Genomic DNA, 24,324 nt, shown 5'->3' with positions numbered 1-24,324 from the left:
TAGAAAATGATTATTGATTATGCAACCATAAACTAGTTATACTCATTTGCTCTCTAAGTGAGGCGCCACAGTGAAGTAACTAAACACTGAAACTACTAGAAATTCATTCCTAGTGTAATATGTGCAAGTATTAACACTTTTAGGTCTTTAAATTGGAATAATCTGCTGGGCCATAAGGCAAAAAGAGCTCTGAAATCCAGTTGCTCTTCCTTCTTGGATTGCATCCCATGTCTCTGCATAGTTTGTCATTGTACCAAATTTGAATTGCAGCAAGACTAGACTTTCGATATCTGTACCCACTGTTCTTCCTCTTATAATCGTCCCACTTCGTAATATCTTCTTCCATTTCCTTGGTGCTCGGTAGCCGAAAACCGCCAGAGAGGAAACAAACCAACCATTTAACTTCCATCTCCGACATGAACAGATTCGATATAGTCTCTGTGTATCCGATGATTGCCATCTGAGGTATCCGTGGATGGATGCATTCCCTGTCAGAGAATAATTAAGATTTATGCTCAATTGACACTAAAGAGTTCATTTGAGAGCCTCAGTCCTCAAATCTGAGAGATTTAATTTGAGATCTTCATAGTTGAGAATCAAGGACCTCTAGCCTGATCCCCTCAAGCTTAGGCCAAAGAACCAAGAACTCCCCTCATAAATGGAAGGTGAATCAGGTTCTATCACATTGCAAAATTTTAGTGTGCCGCTGCGCCTGACTGCCATCCAATCTTTGGGATTAGGGGTGTCAACGAATCAGGTTTACCTGGACCCGACCCAAACCAAACCCTATAGAGTCTGGGTATGGTGATAAATAATAAGACCCGATTAAGACCCGGGTCCAAACCCAAAGGTCCGATTAATACATGGACCCGGCTATAGTTTGTAAAATTTTATACCAGACCCGGACCCAACCAGAGTTCCGATTAAGACCCGCAATTTTTCAATATAAAAATGATAAAAAATATGGTTTTACTGGGTATGGTTCAGGTAGTTCTTATCAGGTCCAGGTATGGTTTTTCTTATAGTGGACCTGAATAGACCCGTTTCCAAACCAGATACCATACCTGAAAACCGGGTCCAAGTCAGGTTCTACCTGGGTCCGAACCAAATCCGACCCCTTGACACCCCTATTTGGGATACAGCTTGTCAACTGTGGGGCCCAATAGCAGATTGAAGGTTGTCAGATGCAGCAGCACACTGAGAGTGTGCATTGTGATTGCACGTGATCTGCCCTCTTATAAATGTTTATCTCATATTTCAGAAGAACGAGCGAGCCCATGCTACATCAGCACCTCCCCTCACCACATCGGATCCTTGGATATGAGACCTAAGTCTCTCAAACACACAAAAATTAATCTTTGAATGGTTGAACTTAAGCCATGCCCACATGGTTCTGGATCCGGCTTTGACCTCAGAGGACCCTGTCTCGAATCTAATTAGTAAGACCAATATAACCTTTTTAAGCAAACCTGTTTGTGCAAAACATACACAGGAAAGGAGTTTGACCGGGGTGAGACCCATATCTTGGTCTGTGACACACAAGCCAGACTCGCACCTGGCTAGGACTCGTCCTAGAAAACCCATCCTGATAAGCCTACCAACATGCACGCCTGGACCCTAGCTATCAAGGTGGACCAGTGCCAGAATCAGGTCTGCCTCATAACTGATACCTCGCAATTGGGGTGCAATGTGAGCTGAGTAGCTTGAGACCGGCTTGGTTAAAGCTCTGCTCGAGCTTGTTCATTTATCAAATGAGCCAAGCTCCTGCTTCAACATAAGCTTGATTAGATGAACAAGTTCAAGCTAAAACACCAGCAAGTTCATCAAGGCTCAAATTTACATGTTATCACAACAGATGCCTTCAGTGTGGCGGTTCTCCTTTAACATGTTTGAAAAGAAAAATAATCTATTAATGCCTAAGCTTGGCTCGGGCTTAGCCAAGCCAAGGTCGAGCATGTCAAGCTGAAGTTGAGCTAAGCTGAAGCCTAGGTTTGTAATATTCGAGCCAAGCTCGAACAGCCCAGGCTGGATCTTGGCTCGGCTCATGTGTAGCCCTACCTGTCAATTTGATAGGTCTACCGCATGGGCAAGCATCATCAATCATACCCAACTGCGATCTTAGTGACCATCTCAAGCTAAACTAGATACCAACTTAGTCGCGAGATCCAATGATCAGAACGAGTGCTTGACAAACTACTCAGCCCACAAAATACACAATTTGGCTGCGGGAAACAGAGAAAATGGCTGTGTCAATGGCATGAGCAGCATGCATGTACAGTGTTTTCACTGTTTTATGCAGCAGATTTTCATACCAAGTACTCTGCCCGATCATTGGATCTGCCCATTTTGGTTGCACATACGTAGATGCCGAATTCTTCAAATGATTAGCAACTCAAAGCAAATATAGTGCACGCAAAAATGTAACAATAGATAAAAATAATGAAATCAGATTAAATAAACATTGCTTTTGTTAAAATAGCCAATACTGAACAAAAACCTTTGAATGAAAAGGAAATAAATAAAAAATTTATACCTGTATAGAGGAACAATGCCAGATTCCGACCCTGATAAGAATTGTTGGTACGCTGAAGACTTGAAAATGTCCCTGAGCTTCGGACTGATGCTGTACCCAGTGGCAAAGATCACTAGCTCAGCCATCAACTGTGAAGCTTCATTCTCAAGCATCACACCTTCCTCCCAAAAGCCCCAAGCTTCAGATTTCTTTATTATGATGCTTCCTTCTTCAACATAAGTATAGAAGTTTTCAGGAAAGGTTGCAAAGTTACATGAAGCAACATGCTGGAAGAGCCTTCCTTCAGGTAACATGTCATACTTCTTCATTGGAAGCTGCCAGTGTAGGCAAATTTCCACCAACTTGGAGAACCCCCATTTCTGGATGTACCAAGCACAAAAATTAATTAAAAATGCTAAATTTTCAGCTTGAATATTTATAAATACTATAACCATCGACTTTCAAACCTTATAAAAACCTTATAACCATTGAAATTGGATGATCTAAGAGTCTATTCATAAAATCAAGCATGAAGAACACAGATGGTTATACTAAAGAAAAACATGAAAAAACCCTTCAGAAACTCAGTAGACTAGTAGTGGGCATGGATCAGAGTAGGCAGCTACATATTTATATTAGCCCTGATGCAGATTGAATATGATTACAAAAAAAAAAACATATTAACTATCATGTCATGTAGTGGCAATCAGGATATTGCTGATGTTGAACTGGATGTTTAAAGTGAAAATAAAGTTTATAGAAGTACCAAAGGGGATAATAGTGTGGCCAAAAGGCCAAGGATAAAGCTCTCTCCAGGCTTATGATCCAAGAGCTCCGAAAAGCGAGTTCCACAGAGAAATGCAAGAATCATTAACCAACCAATTGTGTGAGGCAAGTGCCATTTTGGTTCTCTACATATTATTGTGCAAGGAAACTCCATTCCTGAAAAGAAAGAAAGAAAAAGGTTTTATATACGTCTGCAAGTCATCAAACAAGTTATCTTTGACATTTTAATTAGGAATGTCAATGGATTGGACTTTATTCAATATATGACCAAATGTGACTGTTTAGTCAGATTCAATAAGCTGAAAGCCCAAACCATATCTATTTTCTTTTTTCATGAGCAGGGAAACCACCCCCGGGTTTGGAGGCCTAGTTGTGCTAACTCAGTTCGCTTTCCCGAAGGTGTAAACCGGTGGCGCAACCCTTGCCCTGATGGAGCATGAGCAAGGGACATAATGCTCTTGCCCTTTCTTATATAAAAGGGCTGACGCCCATGGGAATGAAACCCTGACCATCGTCTAGCAGCCAAGACCCACTCCCACTACGTTATAATCAGATTTGGATATAGCATGGCCAAACTCATGTCACCCATGATACAGTCTCTAAATGCATGTCACTGTGACATATATAGGAGCTCACCTGACTAAATGGGTTGTTTAAATACGTCATGAGTTCAATACCTGAGTTGTGCGTCCTTTGTCGCAAGGCTGAAGCTAGGGGCACTCCCAATTAGGGGCACAGTGGACCTCAGGAGAACAAAGTTTTTGTGCTGACTCGATTGAGGCTTCTAAGGCAGAAAATCTAAATGTTTCACCCTTGAATCAAGCTATTTTTTTTAATAAAATATAAAAATACTAAAAATTAATTTTTTAATATTGTTTTAACGGTTTTAATGTGTCGATTGACACGTAATAACTTTTTTTATCATTTTAAGCTGATACAAAACGATTCAGTTGAATATCGGTTATTACAGCAGATACAAGAATCGGTGGCACTGATGACATTGTTCTAAGGATACTAACTGTCAGAGGACATAAAAATAGGGCCACAGCTTGACACCACTCAGCCCATAATGGGATGATCGAACCAAATGATAGTTTCTCTCCATTATTAAAAAAAAAAAAAAAAAGGTTGGACTCTCTCACCATTGGTGCCGGCACATTTGGCTGCAATGTCTAAAGCAGATTTTGAAAAACCAACAACCACAGTTCTCTTTCCTTTGATCAGCTTAGCAGCTTGCTTGTGATCCATAGTGTAGACATCTACTGAATGCATCACCTTGCCATTGAAAACCTCTGGACCGTTCTCCTTTTCAAAAACTGGCAGATTTGGAATGTCTCCATATCTCCCGGTGCACACTATCACAAAGTCCACAGCGTGAACCTGCATTTGATTTTCTGGTTTTAATGACACAAGAAAAGAAAAGAAGCTGACATGCACACTCATGATAGCTCATGTCTAGTCAATGAATACTAATAAACCTATTCAACCCAAAGCCTTTTTTAGTAAATAAGCAATCATAATGCATCCATTGGTTCAAATCAAGCAAAGAAGACCTAAAACTATGATTTTTGAAGGATCCTCCTAACAAAGAGAGGTCCTAATCGAATACCATCCTCATCTAGTAAACCTTATTGAGTTTAATCCCAACAATGGATCTGATTTCTCGTCTTTGTTTTTATCATTTGGATCGTATAAGCCACTTGGGCTCCTTTTGGGAGCCTGAGTTGGAAGCGGCTAGGGGGGGGATTCGCCAAATGGCCATCGCTCTATGCCGTTTGGTGGTGCGGATTTCAACTACATCTGAGTGCAGCACTCATTTGTCATATGAATCCTTGTTGTTTTTAGTATGATAAGGGGTCACACAAAGCATTTTTCCATGTGGGGGGATGTGTTTCGCACGAAACCCCTTTCGCGCAGCAAAGAGTGTGTAACAAATGCGCCCCAAGAATGTACTGACCTTTGAACATCCATGCTGGGCATTGTAAACTGTGATGTGCCATGTCCCACCTGAACTGAATGCTTCACCAGACCAAGCAGCACTCATGGAGGAAAGATTACCATCTTCTCGCGAACCCGAATTCTTTACAAAATCCATGCAGATGACCTTGGAATTGAACTGAATGTATCGGAGGAGATGGAAATGTTGAGAATAGGACTGAAGGTATTCCAAGACCTCACCGTGAGTGGGGAAATCACTGGTGACTGAGGATGGCCATGGAAAGTCTGAAAACTGGAAGGCAAGCTTGGGTGTCTGCAGCAAGGTGGACTCCAGTGTTCTCAACCACGCTCCTCCAATCTTGTCCTTCATCTCAAACACAATGGGCAGGAAGCCTCTGTCCCTTACATATTTGCATGCTATCAAGCCACTGATACCAGCACCCACAATTGCAACTCTTTTGCTCTCCATTCTATACACAATCACCAGTAGAAGCACACACACACACAATCAGTTTTAAGCAATCGAATTGAATTGGTCCCATTTTGATACAAGGGTCTGTTTGAATCATGGAATGCACCCGAATGCGGACAGACCAGTCCTCGCCTGGGCGCTGTCCTGCGTTTGATATGCAGAGACAAAACGTTCCAGGCTGGGACCGCTTTGTCTCTGCATTTTAATTTTATAAGAGTGCAATTAATTCACAGGTCCTGGACTGTCACGGGCCTATTTCCTTCAATGGGCCAGCGCGGCGCGACGGTCCTTCCTTACCGCCGCAAGCCTACTCGTCAGCTCGCTTGCCGGTCGCGGAAGCTTATGATCAGAGTGCAAGAGAGCAAGAGAGAATAGAGGGAGAGAAGTTGCAATCACAAGAAGCAATCACAACGAGGGTGAACAAAAGAAAGCTCAACGCATTTAATTCATTCACAATTTTGCCCGCAGGCTATTACAGTTCAAGTATACGGGCTGCCCCTTCGGGGTATTGATTCACCTGAACCGGGCAGCTTACATCAGACTCAACAAAAGCAAAACAGACTCTAGCGCAACTGTACACTGTAAGTCGCAAGGGAACATGCTCCCCCCTTCAAATCATGCACCGTCCTCGGCGCCATCTGTTTCGTGGTAAGCTCTGACTTCAGCCGGGTAGCGGCTGTTCATTCGAAATGCAGGCTCCCACGTTGGTTCCGCTGCTTCCTCCCACTGCACCAAGTATTTCTTCGCTTGCCCCAAGTAGTTGACCTTGTGGCGAAGGATCTGACTGAGGTGCTTCTCGGCCCGTTGTGCTGCCGGAGCCCTCTGCATGATGGGAGCGCGTTGCGGCACATTGCGTTCCGGGTCTCCATCATCTGGATGGAACTGCTTGAGGTTGCACACGTGGAACACCAGGTGCACCTTGAAGTCTGGGGGCAACTCCAGCTTATATGCCAGCTTGCCCACCTTCTTTGTGATGGTGAAGGGTCCCTCATACTTTCTGAGTAGTCCGCGGTGCCGCCCGCGGAAGATGCCTGTGCGACCAGGATATAACTTCACCAACACTTGGTCCCCAACCTGGAACCCTGCGGGCCGACGGTGTTTGTCCGCCCACTTCTTCATTCTCTTCGCCGCTTTGTGTAAGAATGCCTTCGCCAACTCATTCTGCTCGTGCCAGTCGCGAACAAACTGATAGGCGAATGATGGCCTTCCTTTTTCTTGTGCGGCAAGAGTATGTGGGGTCAGTGGCTGCTGCCCCGTGGCTATCTCAAACGGGTTGTGGCCTGAAGATTCGCTCTTCTGCAGATTATAACAAAACTGTGCCACATCAAGAAGCTTCACCCAATTTTTCTGATTGGCACTAACAAAGTGCCTAAGGTACTGCTCCAGTATCCCGTTGATGCGCTCTGTCTGCCCATCTGTCTGCGGATGGAAGCTTGTTGAAAACAGCAAATCAGAGCCAAGTAACCGAAATACTTCACGCCAGAACTTGCCCGTGAAGCGAGCATCGCGATCGCTCACAATGCTCTTTGGTATGCCCCAGTGCTTCACCACATGCTTTACGAACAACTCTGCAGTCTTCTCTGCAGGGCACTCCTTGGAAGCTGAGATGAAGGTGGCATACTTTGAGAAACGATCCACCACGACTAAAATATAACTGAGGCCCTCTACCTTTGGCAGACTAACAATGAAGTCCATAGAGATGCTTTCCCAAGGACGTTCTGGAATTGGTAGAGGCTCAAGGAGACCGGCAGCCTTCTGGTTTGTCCCCTTATCTTGCTGGCAGATGAGGCATGTCCGCACATACCCCTCAACATCGTCTCTCATCTGCGGCCAATAGTAGCCGCGCTCAAGGAGTGCTAAGGTCCGCTCCTGACCAGGATGGCCGGCCCATAGTGTATCATGGCACTCCTTGAGTAGCTCTCGACGAAGGCTTCCCCACCGTGGTACAAAGATGCGTCCCCCTTTTGTTACAAGGAGGCCATCCTGTAGCCAAAATCGTCGAGTCTTCCCTGCCTGCGCCAGAGAAACAAGGTGTTGTGCGGTCGGATCCTGCTGTGTACCCTCGCGGATGCGAATCAGCAATGCACCCTCCAAATGCACTTCAGAAGGCTCTGCGCGCGCAACAGCTAATTCAGCCCTACGGCTCAAAGCATCCGCCACAACATTGGTTTTTCCAACCTTGTACTCTAAGGCAAAGTCGAACTCAGCCAAAAACATCTGCCATCGAGCTTGCTTGGGCGTCAGCTTCTTTTGCGTCTGAAAATAGCTCGTGGCCACATTGTTCGTCTTGACGACGAACTCGGCACCCAAAAGGTAGTGCCGCCAGGTCCTGAGGCAATACACAATGGCGGTCATCTCACGTTCGTGCACTGTGTACCGCCTCTCTGCATCTTTCAGCTTACGACTCTCATATGCAATCGGATGCCCGTCTTGCATAATAACTCCGCCAATGGCAAAGTCTGAGGCATCAGTGTGGACTTCGAAGGGTCTCGAATGATCAGGCAGTCGCAGCACTGGCTCTCTCACTAAGGCTTTCTTCAAGCCCTCGAAGGCATCTTGGCACGCTCCTGTCCAGAGCCATACCCGATTCTTCTTCAACAAATCTGTGAGGGGCGCAGCAATGAGAGAATAACCTTCGATGAAACGCCGATAATAATTTGCCAAGCCGAGGAATGACCGCAATTCTGGCACTTTGCTTGGCGAAACCCATTCCTGGATGGCCCTTATCTTCTGCCCATCCATACGCAGCACACCACGCCCCACAACGTGGCCAAGGAAGCTGATCTCCTCCTGCCCGAAGAGACACTTCTCTCGTTTAACACAGAGGTCATTCTCCTTCAGCACCTGAAACACTGTTCGCAAGTGCCCGACATGTTCCTCCATGTTACTGCTGTAGATCACGATATCATCCAGATAGACTACCACAAACTTGTCTAAGTAAGGGTAGAAAATCTGGTTCATTAAAGTCGTGAACGTGGCTGGAGCATTTGTCAACCCGAATGGCATTACTAGAAATTCGTAAGCACCATAGCGGGTGACACAAGTTATTTTCGGCTCATCACCTTCGGCAATCCTCACCTGCCAGTAACCCGATCGCAGATCTAGCTTAGAAAAGATACGGGCACTGCCTAGCTGATCGAACAAGTCTGCTATCAATGGCAATGGGTACTTGTTCTTCACCGTGACCTTGTTCAAGGCCCGGTAATCCACACATAACCGTTTAGAGCCATCATGTTTCATCTGAAAAAGGATCAGGGCACCAAATGGGGCTTTTGATGGACGAACAATGCCTGCGTCCAACATCTCGTCTAGCTGCCTGCGTAGCTCCTTCAACTCTGCTGGCCTCATACGGTATGGAACCATTGCGGGAGGCTTTGCTCCCGGGGTCAACTCAATCTTGTGGTCGACCTCGCGTCTTGGCGGAAGACGCTTTGGCAATTCCGGAGGCATCACCCCCCGAAACTCCTCCAATAGAGGGGCTAGGGTCGGCGGCACTGCTGCTTCTACCTTTCCTTCATCTGCACGCACTGCAACTAAGAATGTCTGCTCCCCATGCTTGACACCCTTCTTCAGTTGCATTGCTGATAACACTGAAGACTTGCCTTTCTGCGTAAGGCACTGCACTGTGTGGGACAGGTCTGATCCCATGATCGTCAACGTGTTAAACTTTGGCAGCATCATCACATTCTGGCTTCGCAGAAACTCCATACCCAGAATCACCTTGAAATCGTCTAAGGGCACCACAGAGAAGTTGGCTTTGCCGACCCAACTCCCCACTTGAGTAGCCACATCTCTTGCTTCACCAAGAATGGGCTTGGCCTCAGAGTTTACTATTTTGATAGTCCTCTGCTTTGGCCCAGTTTTCAAGCCCAACCGCTCTGCCTCTTCCCGCGAGACAAAGTTGTGTGTGGCCCCGGAGTCTACCATTGCCGAAGTAGACTTTCCATTCATAATGACTTCTACGTACATAAGTTCCTTACTGACCTGCATGTTCTTAGCTGCGCAACTTCTAGCTGCGTTAATCGATCGCATGGCGCCCATCCTTGGTTGCATGGTCTCAGTGTCACTGCCTTCAGTATCGCTGCATTCTTCCTGTGCAGCATTGGCTTGCCCGTCGTCCTTTACAAGGTGCTTTGGGCATTGCCGGGCGATATGTCTATCACCACAGAACCAACATGTCACAACCGCACCCTTGTTGCTGTTGTTATGCTTTGTGTAGTTCTGTTTCTTTTCGGATTGATGGCGTGTCGACGCCTCACCTTTATCGTTGCGCTGCTCATCCTTCTTGCCTCCGTGGTCAGGCTTCTTCCCAACTTTGGTTGATGGGGTGAAAGGTTTGCGCTGAGTATCAACTAAGCGCTCCGCCGCCACATATGCATCTTCCAAAATATGGGGGTTGCTCCTTTCCACTTCGGACTGTGCCCATGGTTGAAGTCCCACAATGAACCAGTTGAGCATGTCGTCTTCTGGCATGTTAGGTATCTCCAGCATAAGCTTCTGGAACGTTCAGACATAGTCTTGCAACGAACCAGTATGTTTGAGTTCACGAACCATCCGGTAAGCCTGTCTCTGCGCATTTCTTGGCATGAAGTAGTTGCGCAACTCTACTTTGAAGTCGTCAAAGGTGTCTATCACACATTGACCCCTCTCCATGTCATTGTGCTTCCGCCTCCATCAAGCGATAGCGTCACCATCAATTAAGGCCGCTGCAGCCTTGATCCTCAGATCTTCAAGGGTCACATTTTGGATATCCAAGTAGTCTTCTACTTGGAACAAGAAGTTCTCAATGGCCTTGCTGTCGCGAGAACCGTTGAATTTTGCGGGTCTAGGTACATCAATCCTTGATTATCTCTCACCATTTCCGCCATTCAGGGTCACCGTCCGCTGCAACGTACGGTTCCTCAACTCAAGATCGGTCCCTGTAGTCGTCAACGAAGTGACCTGCCCCATTAGTAAGTTCACCTGCTCTTGCAGGCTCGCCACCACATCATTCAATCCATTGAATGATTCACATGCGCGTGAAATCGCTTCATCATGCGAAGTCACATCTTCCACCAACTTGTTAACAGTTGCAGCCAATTCTTCTTGGCCCCGAGGTGAACCCATCTCCTCAGCTTCGGCAACTGCCTTGCCTCTGGTGTTGCGCAAGTGTTGATAAGGCGCCACGATGTCTTGCTCACAAATCGCAGCCTGTCGGCGTGTCTGTCGACACCGACTCCGGAGTCCCTTCCCCAGCACGAGAACGGGCTCTGGTACCACTTGTCACGGGCCTATTTCCTTCAATGGGCCAGCGCGGCGCGACGGTCCTTCCTTACCGCCGCAAGCCTACTCGTCAGCTCGCTTGCCGGTCGCGGAAGCTTATGATCAGAGTGCAAGAGAGCAAGAGAGAATAGAGGGAGAGAAGTTGCAATCACAAGAAGCAATCACAACGAGGGTGAACAAAAGAAAGCTCAACGCATTTAATTCATTCACAATTTTGCCCGCAGGCTATTACAGTTCAAGTATACGGGCTGCCCCTTCGGAGTATTGATTCACCTGAACCGGGCAGCTTACATCAGACTCAACAAAAGCAAAACAGACTCTAGCGCAACTGTACACTGTAAGTCGCAAGGGAACATGGACAAATGCACCCAAAAGGGATACAATCAGTCACCTTATAAGAACGGTCGATTCAGCTGAATCGGGCCATAAAACCGGCCATAAACGTTGGATACTTTTTATTTTTATTTTTATTTTTTTAAAGCTTGTTTTTTATTAACCAATTCAGACTGATTTGATTCAGAACGATTCAAGTTTTCCTTTTGAAAACTCAATTTGGTTCAAAGGTTCTGCCAACATTGGTCTTAAGGGACATTACCACCTCTCAACATAATTACATTGAAAGGTGAAGCCAAATTAAATCAAGGGGTGTGTCTTAATTAAAAACAAAAACTCGTCTATGCTGGAGGAGGGCAGATCTGGTCATATTGATCTGTTATATTCAATCCCCACCGCACATCTCACTTTATGGAGATGCATTGGTCCCCGCTATCACGGTTCTCAAGTGAGATGTGTGGCGGGGACTGAATATAATAGGTGATCAGTTATATCCAATATGACCTAACGTGTCCACAGATGTAGGCAATACGTAATTGGATTTGGATTCTGCTTCAGATATGGATGGAAAAAACCATGACCATTTCTGCATCTAATTAGTTATTTAAGCTGCTTGGATGCACTTGCACATGTATCTAGATTGGGATATTAGTTCAGGAACATATTAGGATTTGGGTTCAGATGTAAAACTGCAGAACCGAGTCCCACAGTTATGTTAATTGGAATTACCAAATCTAAACAACCATTCGGTGGGTGAATATTTAAATCACATTCTAATAATGATCAAATATGAATGCCAAACCAAACCACAACACAGACTTTGTTTCTAAGTATTTATAAGAGTGTGTGGTTGTGGTGGTAGGGCTGGCAGATGAGCCTGGCAGAATAAAAACATAAGGTGTTCAAGCTTGACTCATTTCTTGTCTTGAGTTGAGCTCATGAAGAGCCCGAGCATAATGAGCTGAGCACAAATCAGTTTATTTACAAAAAAATATAAATTTTCAGAGTTGAAAATAATAGAATTTGGACCCTAAACCTATTGAGCCAAGTTTGAACCAGCTCAATTACAAAATAAATAATTGTTTCAAACTTTCAAGTAGTAGGATTAGAACTCTAAACCTATCACTTGCAAGCCAAACACTTCAGTCATCTACGCACTATGATGTAGGATATATGTGTAAAATATATTTATTGTTAATCAATGCGCCAAGACAAGCCGAACATTAGTTGTTTGTGTTTGGCTTAAAAGGCCTATTTCACAAGTAACGATCTCCCTAACATGAGTGAGCCATGTGTCATGGGCTTAGAAGCAAAGGCCCCACAACGTAGCTTCGGGTAATCGCAAACACCGAAAGCAGGCCTTTTAAGCACACAAGCAACTCACAACACACGTGCATGCGCGAAAGCAAGAGTACGCGCATGCACAATTACAAAGAGAGCAAAGATGCAAGGATGCAAAAAGCTTCTTTATAGATACTTCAAAGCAAAGTACATCAAGAGGAGAAGAGAGGGTTCGAATACACGGGGTTCTTAAGCCATAAGGCCTTTTGGGGCACTCGAGAGTACCAAAGAGGTATATACATTAGAAACAAAAAGGTGAAAAATATGACGGTCTGAAACACGCTCCCCCGCCTAAGTTGGAGTCGTCTTTGAAGCCAATTGTTCATGGTAGTGCTCTACAAGTTGTCGATGTTGAAACATGTTGGTGGCTTTTTCCCAGGTGGCTTCATATTCTGGCAATCCCTTCCACTGCCTTAAGTACTTCTTGACTTCCTCAAGGTAGTTGTTGGAATGGTTGATGATGACTTCAGGTTCTTTGCATGGGATGTTGACCATTGATGGTGTGCATTGCGAAATGAAAGTACATTGAGGCATACTCCATTGAGAGTCTCCTTCATCTTTGTAAAACAACTTCAGGTTGCATATGTGGAATACCAGATGCACTTGAAAGTTTGTTGGCATGTCCAGTCAGTACACCAAGTTTCTCACGCGCTTGATAATGGTGAAGGGGAGTCATACTTGCGAATAAGGCCTCGGTGGTGGTCCTGAAAGATAACTATGCGATTTGAAAAAAGCTTCACTAACACCTTATTCCCAACACGAAATTCTGCTAGTCGACGCTTCTCATTTGCCCATTTCTTCATGGGCTTGGTCGCCTTGTTCAAATATGCCTTTGCTAACTCTGTTTGATTTTGTCAGTTCCTAACAAACTAGTATGCATAAGGCGCTTTGCCACGTCCTTGCGCAATAAGGGAGTGCGGAGTCCGCGACTGTTGTCTGGTTGCAACTTCGAAGGCACTATGATCGGATGACTCACTCTTTTGGAGGTTGTAGCAAAATTGAGTTGCATCAAGTAAATCAACCCAATCTCTTTGATTGAAACTGATAAAGTGTTGCAAATATTCTTCTAACATGCCATTGATCATCTCCGTTTGTCCGTCGGTTTGAGGGTAAAAACTTGTGCTGAAGTGCAAGTTTGTCCCAATCAAGTGAAACACTTCTCGCCAAAACTTGTCAATGAAGCGGGCATTACGATCATTGACAATGCTCTTTGAGATTCTCCAATTCTTGACTACATTCCGCACAAACAACTTAGTAGTATCGACAGCTGATCAGGTGGCAGGGGTAGGCATGAAGATAGCATACTTCAAAAACATGTCTACAACCACATAGATATAACTGCAACCTTGAGCTTTTGACAAGCTCACGATGATGTCTATGGTTATGCACTCTCATGGATGACTCAACACTGATAGAGGCTCTAGTAGTCCACCGGGTCTCTGATTAATGAGCTTGTCTTGTTGGCAAATCAAGCAAGTCTGCACATAAGCATTCACATCATCGCACATCTGCGGCCAGTAGAATGAGCATTCCAACAATGCCAATGTTCTCTGTTGTCCTAGGTGACCCGCCCAAGTGGTATCATGGTATTCGTGAATCAAGCGCCTTTGTAGAGTATCCTATCTATCGTTGGATATATAGACAGTCGCCTGCTGAGCGGAGAAAATTGTCCTCCAGCCAAAATCTTTGTGTCTTTCCTTCATTTACCAATAAGATCAACTATTGAGCCATCATATCACTCTTTAAAGCTTCTCGAACCTGCTCGATAAGATCGTTCATTGGTTGGCTCATACTACCATTCCAAGCGAGCAAAGCTGCAAGTTTCACCTTCCGACTCAAGGCATCAGAAATAACATTAGTCCTGTCAAGCTTGTACTTAAGGACTATATCAAATTCTGCCAAGAAATCTTGTCAGCGAGCTTGTCTTGGACTCAGCTTCTTCTGAGTCTGGAAGTAGCTTGTCGCAACATTGTTAGTGCGCATAATGAATTGCGACCCTAAAAGATAGTGCCTCCATGTGCAGAGACAATGCATGACCGTCAACATCTCTCGCTCATGCACAGTGTATCGATGCTTGGTGTCGTTCAACTTTCGACTTTCAAATGCAATGGGATGTCCTTTCTAGAGCAACACCCCTCCGATTGCGAAGTCAGATGCATCAGTTTACACTTCAAACAGCTGATGACAGTCGAGCAACCTTAGCACTACTTCAATCCATCAAAAGCCTTCTGGCATGCATTAGACCATAGCCATGGTCTGTCTTTCTTCAGCAGATCTGTGAGCGCAGCAGCGATCTGCGAATATCCCTTGATGAAGTACCAATAGTAATTCACAAGCCCTAAGAAAGAGTGTAATTCAAGAACCTTAGTGGGCGGCTCCCAAGCTTAAATAGCCTCAATCTTCTTATGGTCCATCTTCAGTATGCCTCCTCCCACAATATGGCTAAGGAAGTGAACTTCTTTATGACCAAATAGGTACTTCTCTCACTTGACATACAACTCGTGGTCCTTTAGAGTCTGAAACTATAAGACCTGTAAATTTTCAGCAAAAGTTTTGAATAAATTTACGAGGCATTTCTATATGAAAATAGCATATGAACCCGAAATACAAATCATATCAATTTCTATGAACTAGTTATACTTAGGATATTTGTATCTTCACAAATATATACTCAAACAGTCAGGGAGCCATAAGTTCTTCCCTGAGTAAAATCAAGAGATTTGTACGAGGCAACTTTCTTAGTTACATCAATACGAAGAGAATGAAATACTTAATTTTTTTTGAAAAAAATTATCAAAAACCCAAAATTTTTATGGGACCCACAGAAATGTTGGTGGGACCTATGAAAATATTTTGTGAAACCCACAAAATATTTCATGAAATATTTCATGTGGGCCCCATACAAAGGAACCTATTGGAATTTACTTAAAGCCAAGGGCAAAAGGAAAAAGGGAGATTTTCTGAATTTTTCTAGAAAAATCCAAAGAGGAGGTGGGCTTGAGCTATAAATATCTCACCCCACTCTCTCTATTCTCATAAAAATCGGCCCCCTCTCTCTTGCTTGTTCTCTCTCTCTTTAGAACCTTCCCTACCTAGCCTACTTGGTCTGAGCCTGCATGACCTGGTTTGAGCCTACCTGACCTGATCTAAACCCACTTGACTTGGCTTGAACCCAGTTGGGTCTAGTTAAAGTCAAAGTTCCTTTTGGTCCCAAACCCAAGTTTGATTCACTTGACCCAGACTCAACTTACTTGGGCTAAGTCTGAAGTTGCCTAACCCAGTTGACTTTGACCAAACCCAGTTTGGTTTAAACCACTTGAGTTTAGCAGCTTGACCTACTCTACCTCTTTTTCAACTAGGTTGAACTCATCTGACTTAGTTTAGCCTTTCGAAAGGAGGTTTGAACCCAATTCGAAGCAGCCATTGTGTACTAGAGTCGTTCTTCACCGATCAGAGGGTAAGTTTGATTCGTCGATCACTCTCGCTCAAGTATTTGTTTGATTTGTGTTATGCTATATATTGTATATGTTCTAAAATAGTATCTGACCCTAGTCCTTGGTTTATACTTTCTAGGACACTTTGGTGTTCACACGCATGCCTTGCGACTATCATTGGATATTTTATGATAAAAGTTCATGCATATTGCAGTATATATGTATTTGAGATTGTCGTCACGTCGAATGATGCCAAGGCTCTTGCTTTCTACATATTATATATATACATATTTGCTTATGCTTTTAAGATTACCGTCGCGTCAAACGATGCCAAGACTTCTGCTTTCTGTAATTTAAATTATGCATTTAAGATTGTCATCGCATCGAACGATACCAAGCCTCCTACATTTTGTAATTTACATTATGCTTTTAAGATTGTCGTTGCGTCAAACGATGCCAAGGCTCCTACTTTCTGCAATTTAAATTACGCATTTAAAATTATCGTCACGTCAAACGATGCCAAGGCTCCTGCTTTCTATAAATATATATGTATTTGCTTTTTGCAAGTTATTTAGATTGGTTTTCCCCCATCGAAGATTAAATATATACTCATTTATGCTGCCGCATTATAAAGCACAAGCTTTTGCTTATATTACATATAGTGCGCATAAATGAGCGTTCAAATAGAGATCAAACTCCAAATCGCCAATGCAATTTCATTTCCACTCCTCGATCAAGATTCTGCTTAATGAATGAAGCCCCTATTGAAAAGACTTTGCTTTTGCGCAAAATCGTTGTTTTGTAAAAATCTGAGTCACTTGCGCATAGCTTGACTATGGCCCAAGGTTCCAACGAACCTCGATGGATGCGAAGTACACACAACAGTGCACATCTATTCCCGATTTAAGTGTAGCCATTTCTCCGTCAAAGAGGAGAAATGCTGCTAAAATTTCTTAAAAGATGCTCACCGAGCTTAAAAGAAATGCACGTTTTCTCCATCAAAGAGAGAGAGAGTGCTGCTGAAGTTTTTGAAGAAGCTTAACAAGCTCAGAAAGAACGTAGCATGATATTTCGTTATACAAAGAAGGTGTTGCCTAAGTTCTGTCAAGTACTTTCTACAATGTAGAAAGGGTCGTCACACTTCTGCCGTCAAAGCAGAGGAAGTGATGTCAAAATGGTTGGCAAAGGAATTGTCTGAGCCGGTTGAATGACACGAGGATGCCCTGTTGTTGGTACAGCTCGTTCTCATGTTCGCCTGTAAGGGCACTTTACTCGTAAGGGCTGAAGAGTTAGAGTAGTTATTGCACCTTGACTCGGCCAAGTGCTCATTGCAATAATATACGTCGAGCAGTTGATCCATTGAGATCGTGTTATATGCATGCTCATTGAGATACTATTACACAACTAGACTCGTAAGGGCCAGAGAGCCAGAGTACGTTGTCTACTCGAAAGAGGTGAGGTACTCATGATGGTCGCAGATGTAGAGAGCAGAGTCAAGCATGCATATGAATAAGACTTAAGGTTGTAGAACCCTGTGATTGATGACTGTGTTAGGAAAATACTGAATGGGATCGGGTACATAATTCCTCAGTGCGGGTTGCACTGGCTTGTTCAAATGGCATGCGAATATCCGACAAGTAATGGTTAGACCGACATACCCCTTAGGACTATTGTTCATCGTGGAAGACGATGATGGTACAATCATGAGTGACATGTATTTGATTATGAACCTGGTAAAGTTCAAGGGACCTCCCATCACTCAGGGGGTATGAAGATTGTGGTTATCCTTAAATATCTAAGGATTAAACCCGACTATTGCAGTAGAGGATGCATCCAAACCGGCATAATAGGGTTATCCCGGTATGAGTTCTACCGCCCTATCATGGATGGGGTCAACATGCCTCTAAAGTATCTAAAATACATGGAATAATAAACTCCCAGAACATCGAGTTGATGCCTGAAGTCTCCCTATACTAGGGGGTAAACTGCTAATATCAAAACAATGCATTAGCTCTAGGTTCAACGATGTATAAATGTATAAGTGAATGAACGTTATTCTGTCAAGTCCTGCATAACCTTTAGAAATGTGTCATGATCAGTGTACTACTGGACCGATAGAGCAAAGACCAGTGTTGTATCCGCACGACAAACTAAGCTCAAGGAGCTCGTGCTTGGATTCGTGGGATATGGATGTGCCAAGTCATAGTGACTTGAGTTTGACATCTCAAATGAGGCCCTGAAGAGGTCTACGCTAAGTCATGGAGACTTGAGCGCGATGTTCAATCACAACCCTAAAGAGGCTCACGCTAAGTCCTAGAGACTTGAGCAAAGTGTTCAACTTGTAGCTCTGTGGAGGCTCTTGTGATAAACGCTAAGTCGTGGAGACTCGGGCGTCGTTATTGCGAACTATGACCATGAGTGGTCTTTGCATGAGTTGATGCTTGATTGAATGTATGGACAAATGCTTGCTTACCAGATCAACAGTGGTTTGGACCCCGTTTAATGAAGATTTCAGGTATTGAACCTGCGTTGTATTATGTGGAGCAAGGCAACATCGAGTTTCAGGGTTTCTCTAGTCAGCGTTGTACTGTTTTCTTTATTAAAATTAAGTACTGCCTTTTCAAGCAATGATGTTTGTAATAAACAAGTTGTTTTGATAAATGGAACACCTTGGTGGTCAACGAGAGTTTGGCCACATACCTGTGACTTGCTTGAAGTTTTCTAAAATTGATGACTCATTATCATTCATTTCTGCTGCTAAAACCTTTTCTAAGTTTTGCTACAAAGAAAAAAAAAATCATGAAATTTTTAACTTAGCTTTGTTTTGGAAATCTGGGGTGTTACAAAAATACAATCCGAAGGTGTCAAACATGTTGCTCAATAGAATCATTGTACACCACTATGTCGTCCAAGTGCACAACGACAAACTTGACAAGGTGCGGGTAGAAAATTTTATTCATCAGGGTTGAGAAGGTGGCGGGTGTGTTCGTCAAGTCAAAGGGTATAATAAGGAATTCAAATGCCCCATATCACATTATACTGGTAGTTTTTGCTCATCCCCTTCCGTAACTCTGACTTGCCAGTAGCCAGATCTTACATCCAACTTAGAGAAAACCTCTGCCTTTTTTAGCTGATCAAATAAGTCAGTGATCAAAGGAAGCAGATACTTGTTCTTCACAGTCATTTTATTCAGTGTCCTATAGTTGACGCACAGACGTTTCGACCCATCATGCTTTACTTGAAACAACACAGGCGCTTCAAAAGGTGCTTTGGATGGTTGGATGATTCCTACTTTGAGTATGTCATCTAATTGCTTGGGTAATTCCTGCAACTCAGTAATTGTCATACGATAGAGAGCCATTGCGAGTGGCCGTGCACCCGGCACTAGCTCAATCTGGTGGTCTACCTCATGCCCTGAAGGTAGCTTCTTCGATAATTCGGCATGCATCACATCACTGAACTCCTCCAATATGAGCACTAAGGCCCTTGGGACATCACCGACTTCTTCCACTTTATCTGTGGAACAAATTGTGACAAGAAAAGTCTCATTACTACTTTGGAGCGCGGACACCAAGCGCTCGCAAGGCTTCACCGATATCATAGTAACCATGCAGGGCTGATTCTCACTCTCAAAACTAACAATGTTGAGGTGAGGTATCAACACTGCCTTGCTGCTTCTCAAGAATTTTATTCCGAGGATGACTTTGAAATCATCCATAGGTGTGACTAATAACGTGGACCTTCTTGACCAGTTATGCATCCGTATTGGCACATCACAAACAACATCGTAGATGGCCCTGGTTTATGAGTTAACCCCTTTCATGCAACTCTCTTTTTTTTCCACTATAGTTTCAATCATTCTGTCTCTTCATGCGAGATGAAATTATGCATGACACCTGTGTCTACCAATGCCTTGGTGAGTCTTTCGTTGAGTAGAAGTTTCAAGTATATCTGTTCTTTGCATACGACCAGTTTTATAGTAGTTGTCACCTTTATTTCATTTATCATCTACATTCCACCAACTGTTGAAGCCTCTGTAGGTTGATGAACTTCCTCACCCTGAACAACATTCGCAACTCGATGTGCGTGGTTATCTTCATTCCTGTTGGGACATGTATCGGCCCAGTGATCACCGTGATAGATACGATAATCATGACGATGATAGTTGCCACCCTAGAAGTTATTCCTGTTCTGATTATTATTTTGGCCATCTTGTCGGCCTTGATTCTACTGGTTTTCATGGTCAGCATTTTGCATATGATAATTCCTTCGATTGTTATGGTTATTTTTCTACTGTTTGGCTTGAAATACCGCGTTGTTCCTATCAAGCTCGGTTAGCTTCTCTGCAACCACTAGCACTTCAACTAGCGTTGAAGGATCATGCCGAATGAGTTTTGTGTTTGCCCATCCTTGCAACCCATTACTGAAATAGAACAACTGATCTTGATCATCCACTCTCTCAACTTCTAGCATTATCGAAGAGAATGCCTTGACATAGTCATGCACTGACCCCGTATGTTTCAATGCCAACAACTTTTTGTAGGTCATTTTTTCTTAATTTTTAGGCAAAAAGTAGTCTCATAATTCTTTTTTGAGGTCCTCTCATGAGACTATAGCAGCCAACCCACGTCGAACATCACCCAAGTAACGTCTCCACCAAAGAGTCGCGTTATTCGTAAAGTACATTATTGTGGTCCACAACCTATCTCTGTTTTCTTCTATTCTCATAGCTTCCAAAAACTTATCCATGTCGTAGATAAAGTTTTCAAGATCCTTTGAGTCCTGCGTGCCCTTATACTTTGTGGGCTCAGGTAGTCTGTAACATGGCCTATCCATGTGCGCCACAGCACCGACAGTTGGAGTAGTCCTCAACTACCGTTCCAATTGATCATTCTTCCGTTAGACAACATCCAATTCATCAACCATGATGTTGAACCAACCAATCAAATCATCAAATTTGGTGGCAAGGTCCTCCACCGAATAACCAAATCTAGTAGCAAGACTTTCCACAAAGTCTTCCACATCCTCTACCACTGTTTTGATTTCTGTGTTAAGATCCTTAAAAGCAGCACAAGTCCCATTGACCAATTTCTTCATAGTGGTCATTGTTCCAGCCAGCTCGACAATATCACGCGAGATTACTGACACCCGATCATCGGCCATGAAGTCTTCTTCAGAAAGAACCATACTGCCTGAAGGAGTCATGACATTCTTCTTCGGGGCCATTGTCAATCCCAATGTTAATAAGGCTCTGGTACCAAATTGTCACGGGCTTAGAAGTGAAGGTCCCCGCAACGTAGCTTAAGGTAATTGCAAACACCGAAAGCAGGCCTTTTAAGCGCACAAATAACTCACAACACATGCGCACCAGCGAAAGCAAGAGTACGCACATGCATAATAAAACAAAGAGAACAGAGATGCAAGAATGCAAAAGGCTTCTTTATAGATACTTGAAAGCAAAGTACATCAAGAAGATAAGAGAGGGTCCAAATACACGAGGTTTTTAAGCCATAAGGCCTTTTAGGGCACTCGAGAGTGCTAAAAAAGTATATATATCAGAAAAAAATGTGAAAAACATGGTGGACCGAAACACGAATGGCTCATCTTGTTTCTCAACCTTAGGCGGTGGTAGTGATGTGAACGAAGAGAGAGGGGGATGATAGTTTGCCACTATTGGATGGGGGCAATTGGGGCTTGATCGTGGAGGTTTGCTGTCATAAAAAAGGGTACAGTGGCAGATCATTTTTTTATGACCAAGTTCAAGCAGGTAACCTTCGGGGTGGAGTCACCGATACCCAAACACCCTTATGGAGCCCACCAGTGAAAGGCATTTGCACACCCGGTAAGAGTCGAGCCTGGAATGAAGAGGTCAGCACCTTCTTCCCTACTCGGCTACCACTCGGCCGACCCAGGCGGGTGCCACTGGTAGATCATGTTGTGTTGTATACAACCCATCATTGGAATTATATTTCAATATCGTTGCACATCTCACTTGGGAAGGGAGAGAATGGGGTCCACACACCTCCATCAAGTGAGATGTGCAATGGGGATCGAATATAATCGACAAATCAGTGGTATAGAACATGACCGGTACCAACGGGGGCTCCGCTTGTCTGGTATGCGCAGTTAGTGCACGTTATCGTATGCCTAATCGTGTTCTTCCCAATGGGTATAGTTTGTATAACTGGTAGGGGGGCTACCTAATCCCATAGCCTTTAAAAAGAAAACGACCTGCTCTGCTCTCTAATAATTACATCCAAGCAGCTACCAACCTTTCTAAAAATTTTCAAGTGCAAATAAAAATGGGGAAAACAAGTGAAAATCTACCAATATAGTCACACAAGAGATAACCTCAAGCAAAGTCTGAGGCCTGTAGCTGGAGAGCGCAATAAAAAAAAATTGTGAATGACAAAATGTAGGCTACATGTAAGACAAGTGTTCTGCTTTTCAATACAAGGGTCCCAATTAAGCAGGTAAAACCCATCCAAATTGGGTGAGAACACATTCCACACACCATAAATGCTGTGGAGTTACATGCGAGGGACTTTCAAAAACCATCCCTCAAAGTTGCATTTTTTTTTTAAATCCACTGCAAAATAAGAAAGATTCCTAAAAAGAGAAGATTGGGATTTTGCATATATATATATATATATGTGTGTGTGTGTGTAATAGATTGCATGACAGAACAATTATGGCTACATCCACCAGAAGAGTTTAGAAAAATTAATCCAACATAATGATAAAATGTACATACCACATAACAAGTCATAAAACATTCAAAATGAAAACTAGTAGCAGATTATATGGCTGAGCAATAATGCAAAAATAGACAGCCAAAATAGGCAGCCAATGCACTCACCAGTTTCTTCTTTTTCTCAGCGTGAACTTGGAAGACACAAAGCACTGAATCTCTTGCAAAAAAAAACTTGTATCTTTTCTTGATTTTTATTCTTTCTGCCTTTCCAATGCAACCACAAGGACCCTCTCTTCTCAGCCACACTTTTCTTATGTTTGGCTGCAATATGGTGAAGTTTGTTTGTTTGCATAGATATTTCTTTTTGGATTTTCTAGTGGCACTCTGGCAGATTGGTCCCTTCCACCTACAAGTCAACCAATTAGAAATTACTATAAAAATGAATAAAGTAGAGGTACGATGAGGTAGACAGGAGTTCTGACCCGAATGAAGATATTTTCCACAGATACAGTCCATAAAATTCAGAAAAAATTATGTTTAGGCACCTAACTTATTGAAAAATTAATTACGTTTAAGCGTCTGTGTTTCAAAAGTTTTCAGATAGCCGACTATGTTTTCGAGGTTTTTCTCATATGCCCACTTTAGGTTACTTTTTCTGTTATTTCACTCCATTTGACTAGTTAAAATGACACTTTGGCCTTTTTTTTCTTAAATGATTGAATGCCACTTTTTCTAGTTAAGGCTAAATAAGTGACTTTTGCAAGTCATATTGACTCTTTAAAACGACACTTTAGCCATTTATTTTCTTTAAACGAGTGAATGTTACTTTTTTGTAATTGTAGCACAGTTAAAAGATTAAATAACTTTAGCAAGAAAAAGTAATATAGGGGTGTTATGAGCAATTTCTTGAAAAGATAGCTGCCTATTTGAAAACTCTTTGAATATAGGCAGTGAAATGTAATTTTGCCATAAGTTAGTCGCCTAAATGCAAATTTCTCATGTATACAAATAGGTTCATAACCGAGATGGGAGCCCGGCCTATCTGGCCTATTTTGCATGAAAACCGATACACTTGATCCCTTATTTTATAGATCCAGTATTATAGTAAGTTAGATCATATTCAGATATGGAATTCTATCATTTATTCTGACTCGGATCCAGATCCAATACTGGACCCATTCATAAAAAGTTGGATCTAGTGTCAGGTCAATCCTGATCTGATCTATATCTGACCCGTTTGCAGCCCTGGAGATAGGTGGATGGTAAGGTCACACTATCATAATCAAGGGGTCTCAGTGCCACAGTGTTATTTTCCTATTTTGATTGTCAAAAAGAAAAGATAACATAAAAAGAACAAGAAAGCAAAAATAATTAAATAAATACAGGAAATGAAAACCATATTTATCTAAAATTTCATTTATATAATAGAAGATTTGCCAATGGCCTTAATGTAAGTAGGCACGTAAATGGATCAGATATGGGCTTGAATCATGCTTGATCAGATACTGTTTCCAATTCAGTAAATCAGGCCTGGACGGAGATCTAGATCCAA

The 24,324-nt window shown here is 43.1% G+C and overlaps 1 protein-coding gene across 1 annotated transcript; it reads right to left on the bottom strand.

Annotated features, from left to right (window-relative positions):
• LOC149828512 (putative flavin-containing monooxygenase 1) lies at positions 1-23,073 on the bottom strand. Its single transcript, XM_090016871.1, has 6 exons — positions 22,938-23,073; positions 5,256-5,706; positions 4,441-4,678; positions 3,279-3,454; positions 2,534-2,892; positions 1-488 (listed from the first exon to the last, which is right to left on the bottom strand). The coding sequence occupies exons 2-6, from the start codon at positions 5,703-5,705 to the stop codon at positions 140-142; spliced, it is 1,572 nt and encodes a 523-aa protein (XP_089872997.1). The 5' UTR covers position 5,706; positions 22,938-23,073; the 3' UTR covers positions 1-139.
• Positions 23,074-24,324: the final 1,251 nt, after the last annotated feature.

The sequence above is a fragment of the Nuphar pumila genome, chromosome 9 (assembly GCF_984573655.1).
Source record: "Nuphar pumila chromosome 9, dmNupPumi1.hap1.1, whole genome shotgun sequence".
Taxonomy (NCBI): Eukaryota; Viridiplantae; Streptophyta; class Magnoliopsida; order Nymphaeales; family Nymphaeaceae; genus Nuphar; species Nuphar pumila.
The sequence above is the reverse complement of the archived record's forward strand: the minus strand, read 5'-3'. Positions and strand labels throughout refer to the sequence as shown.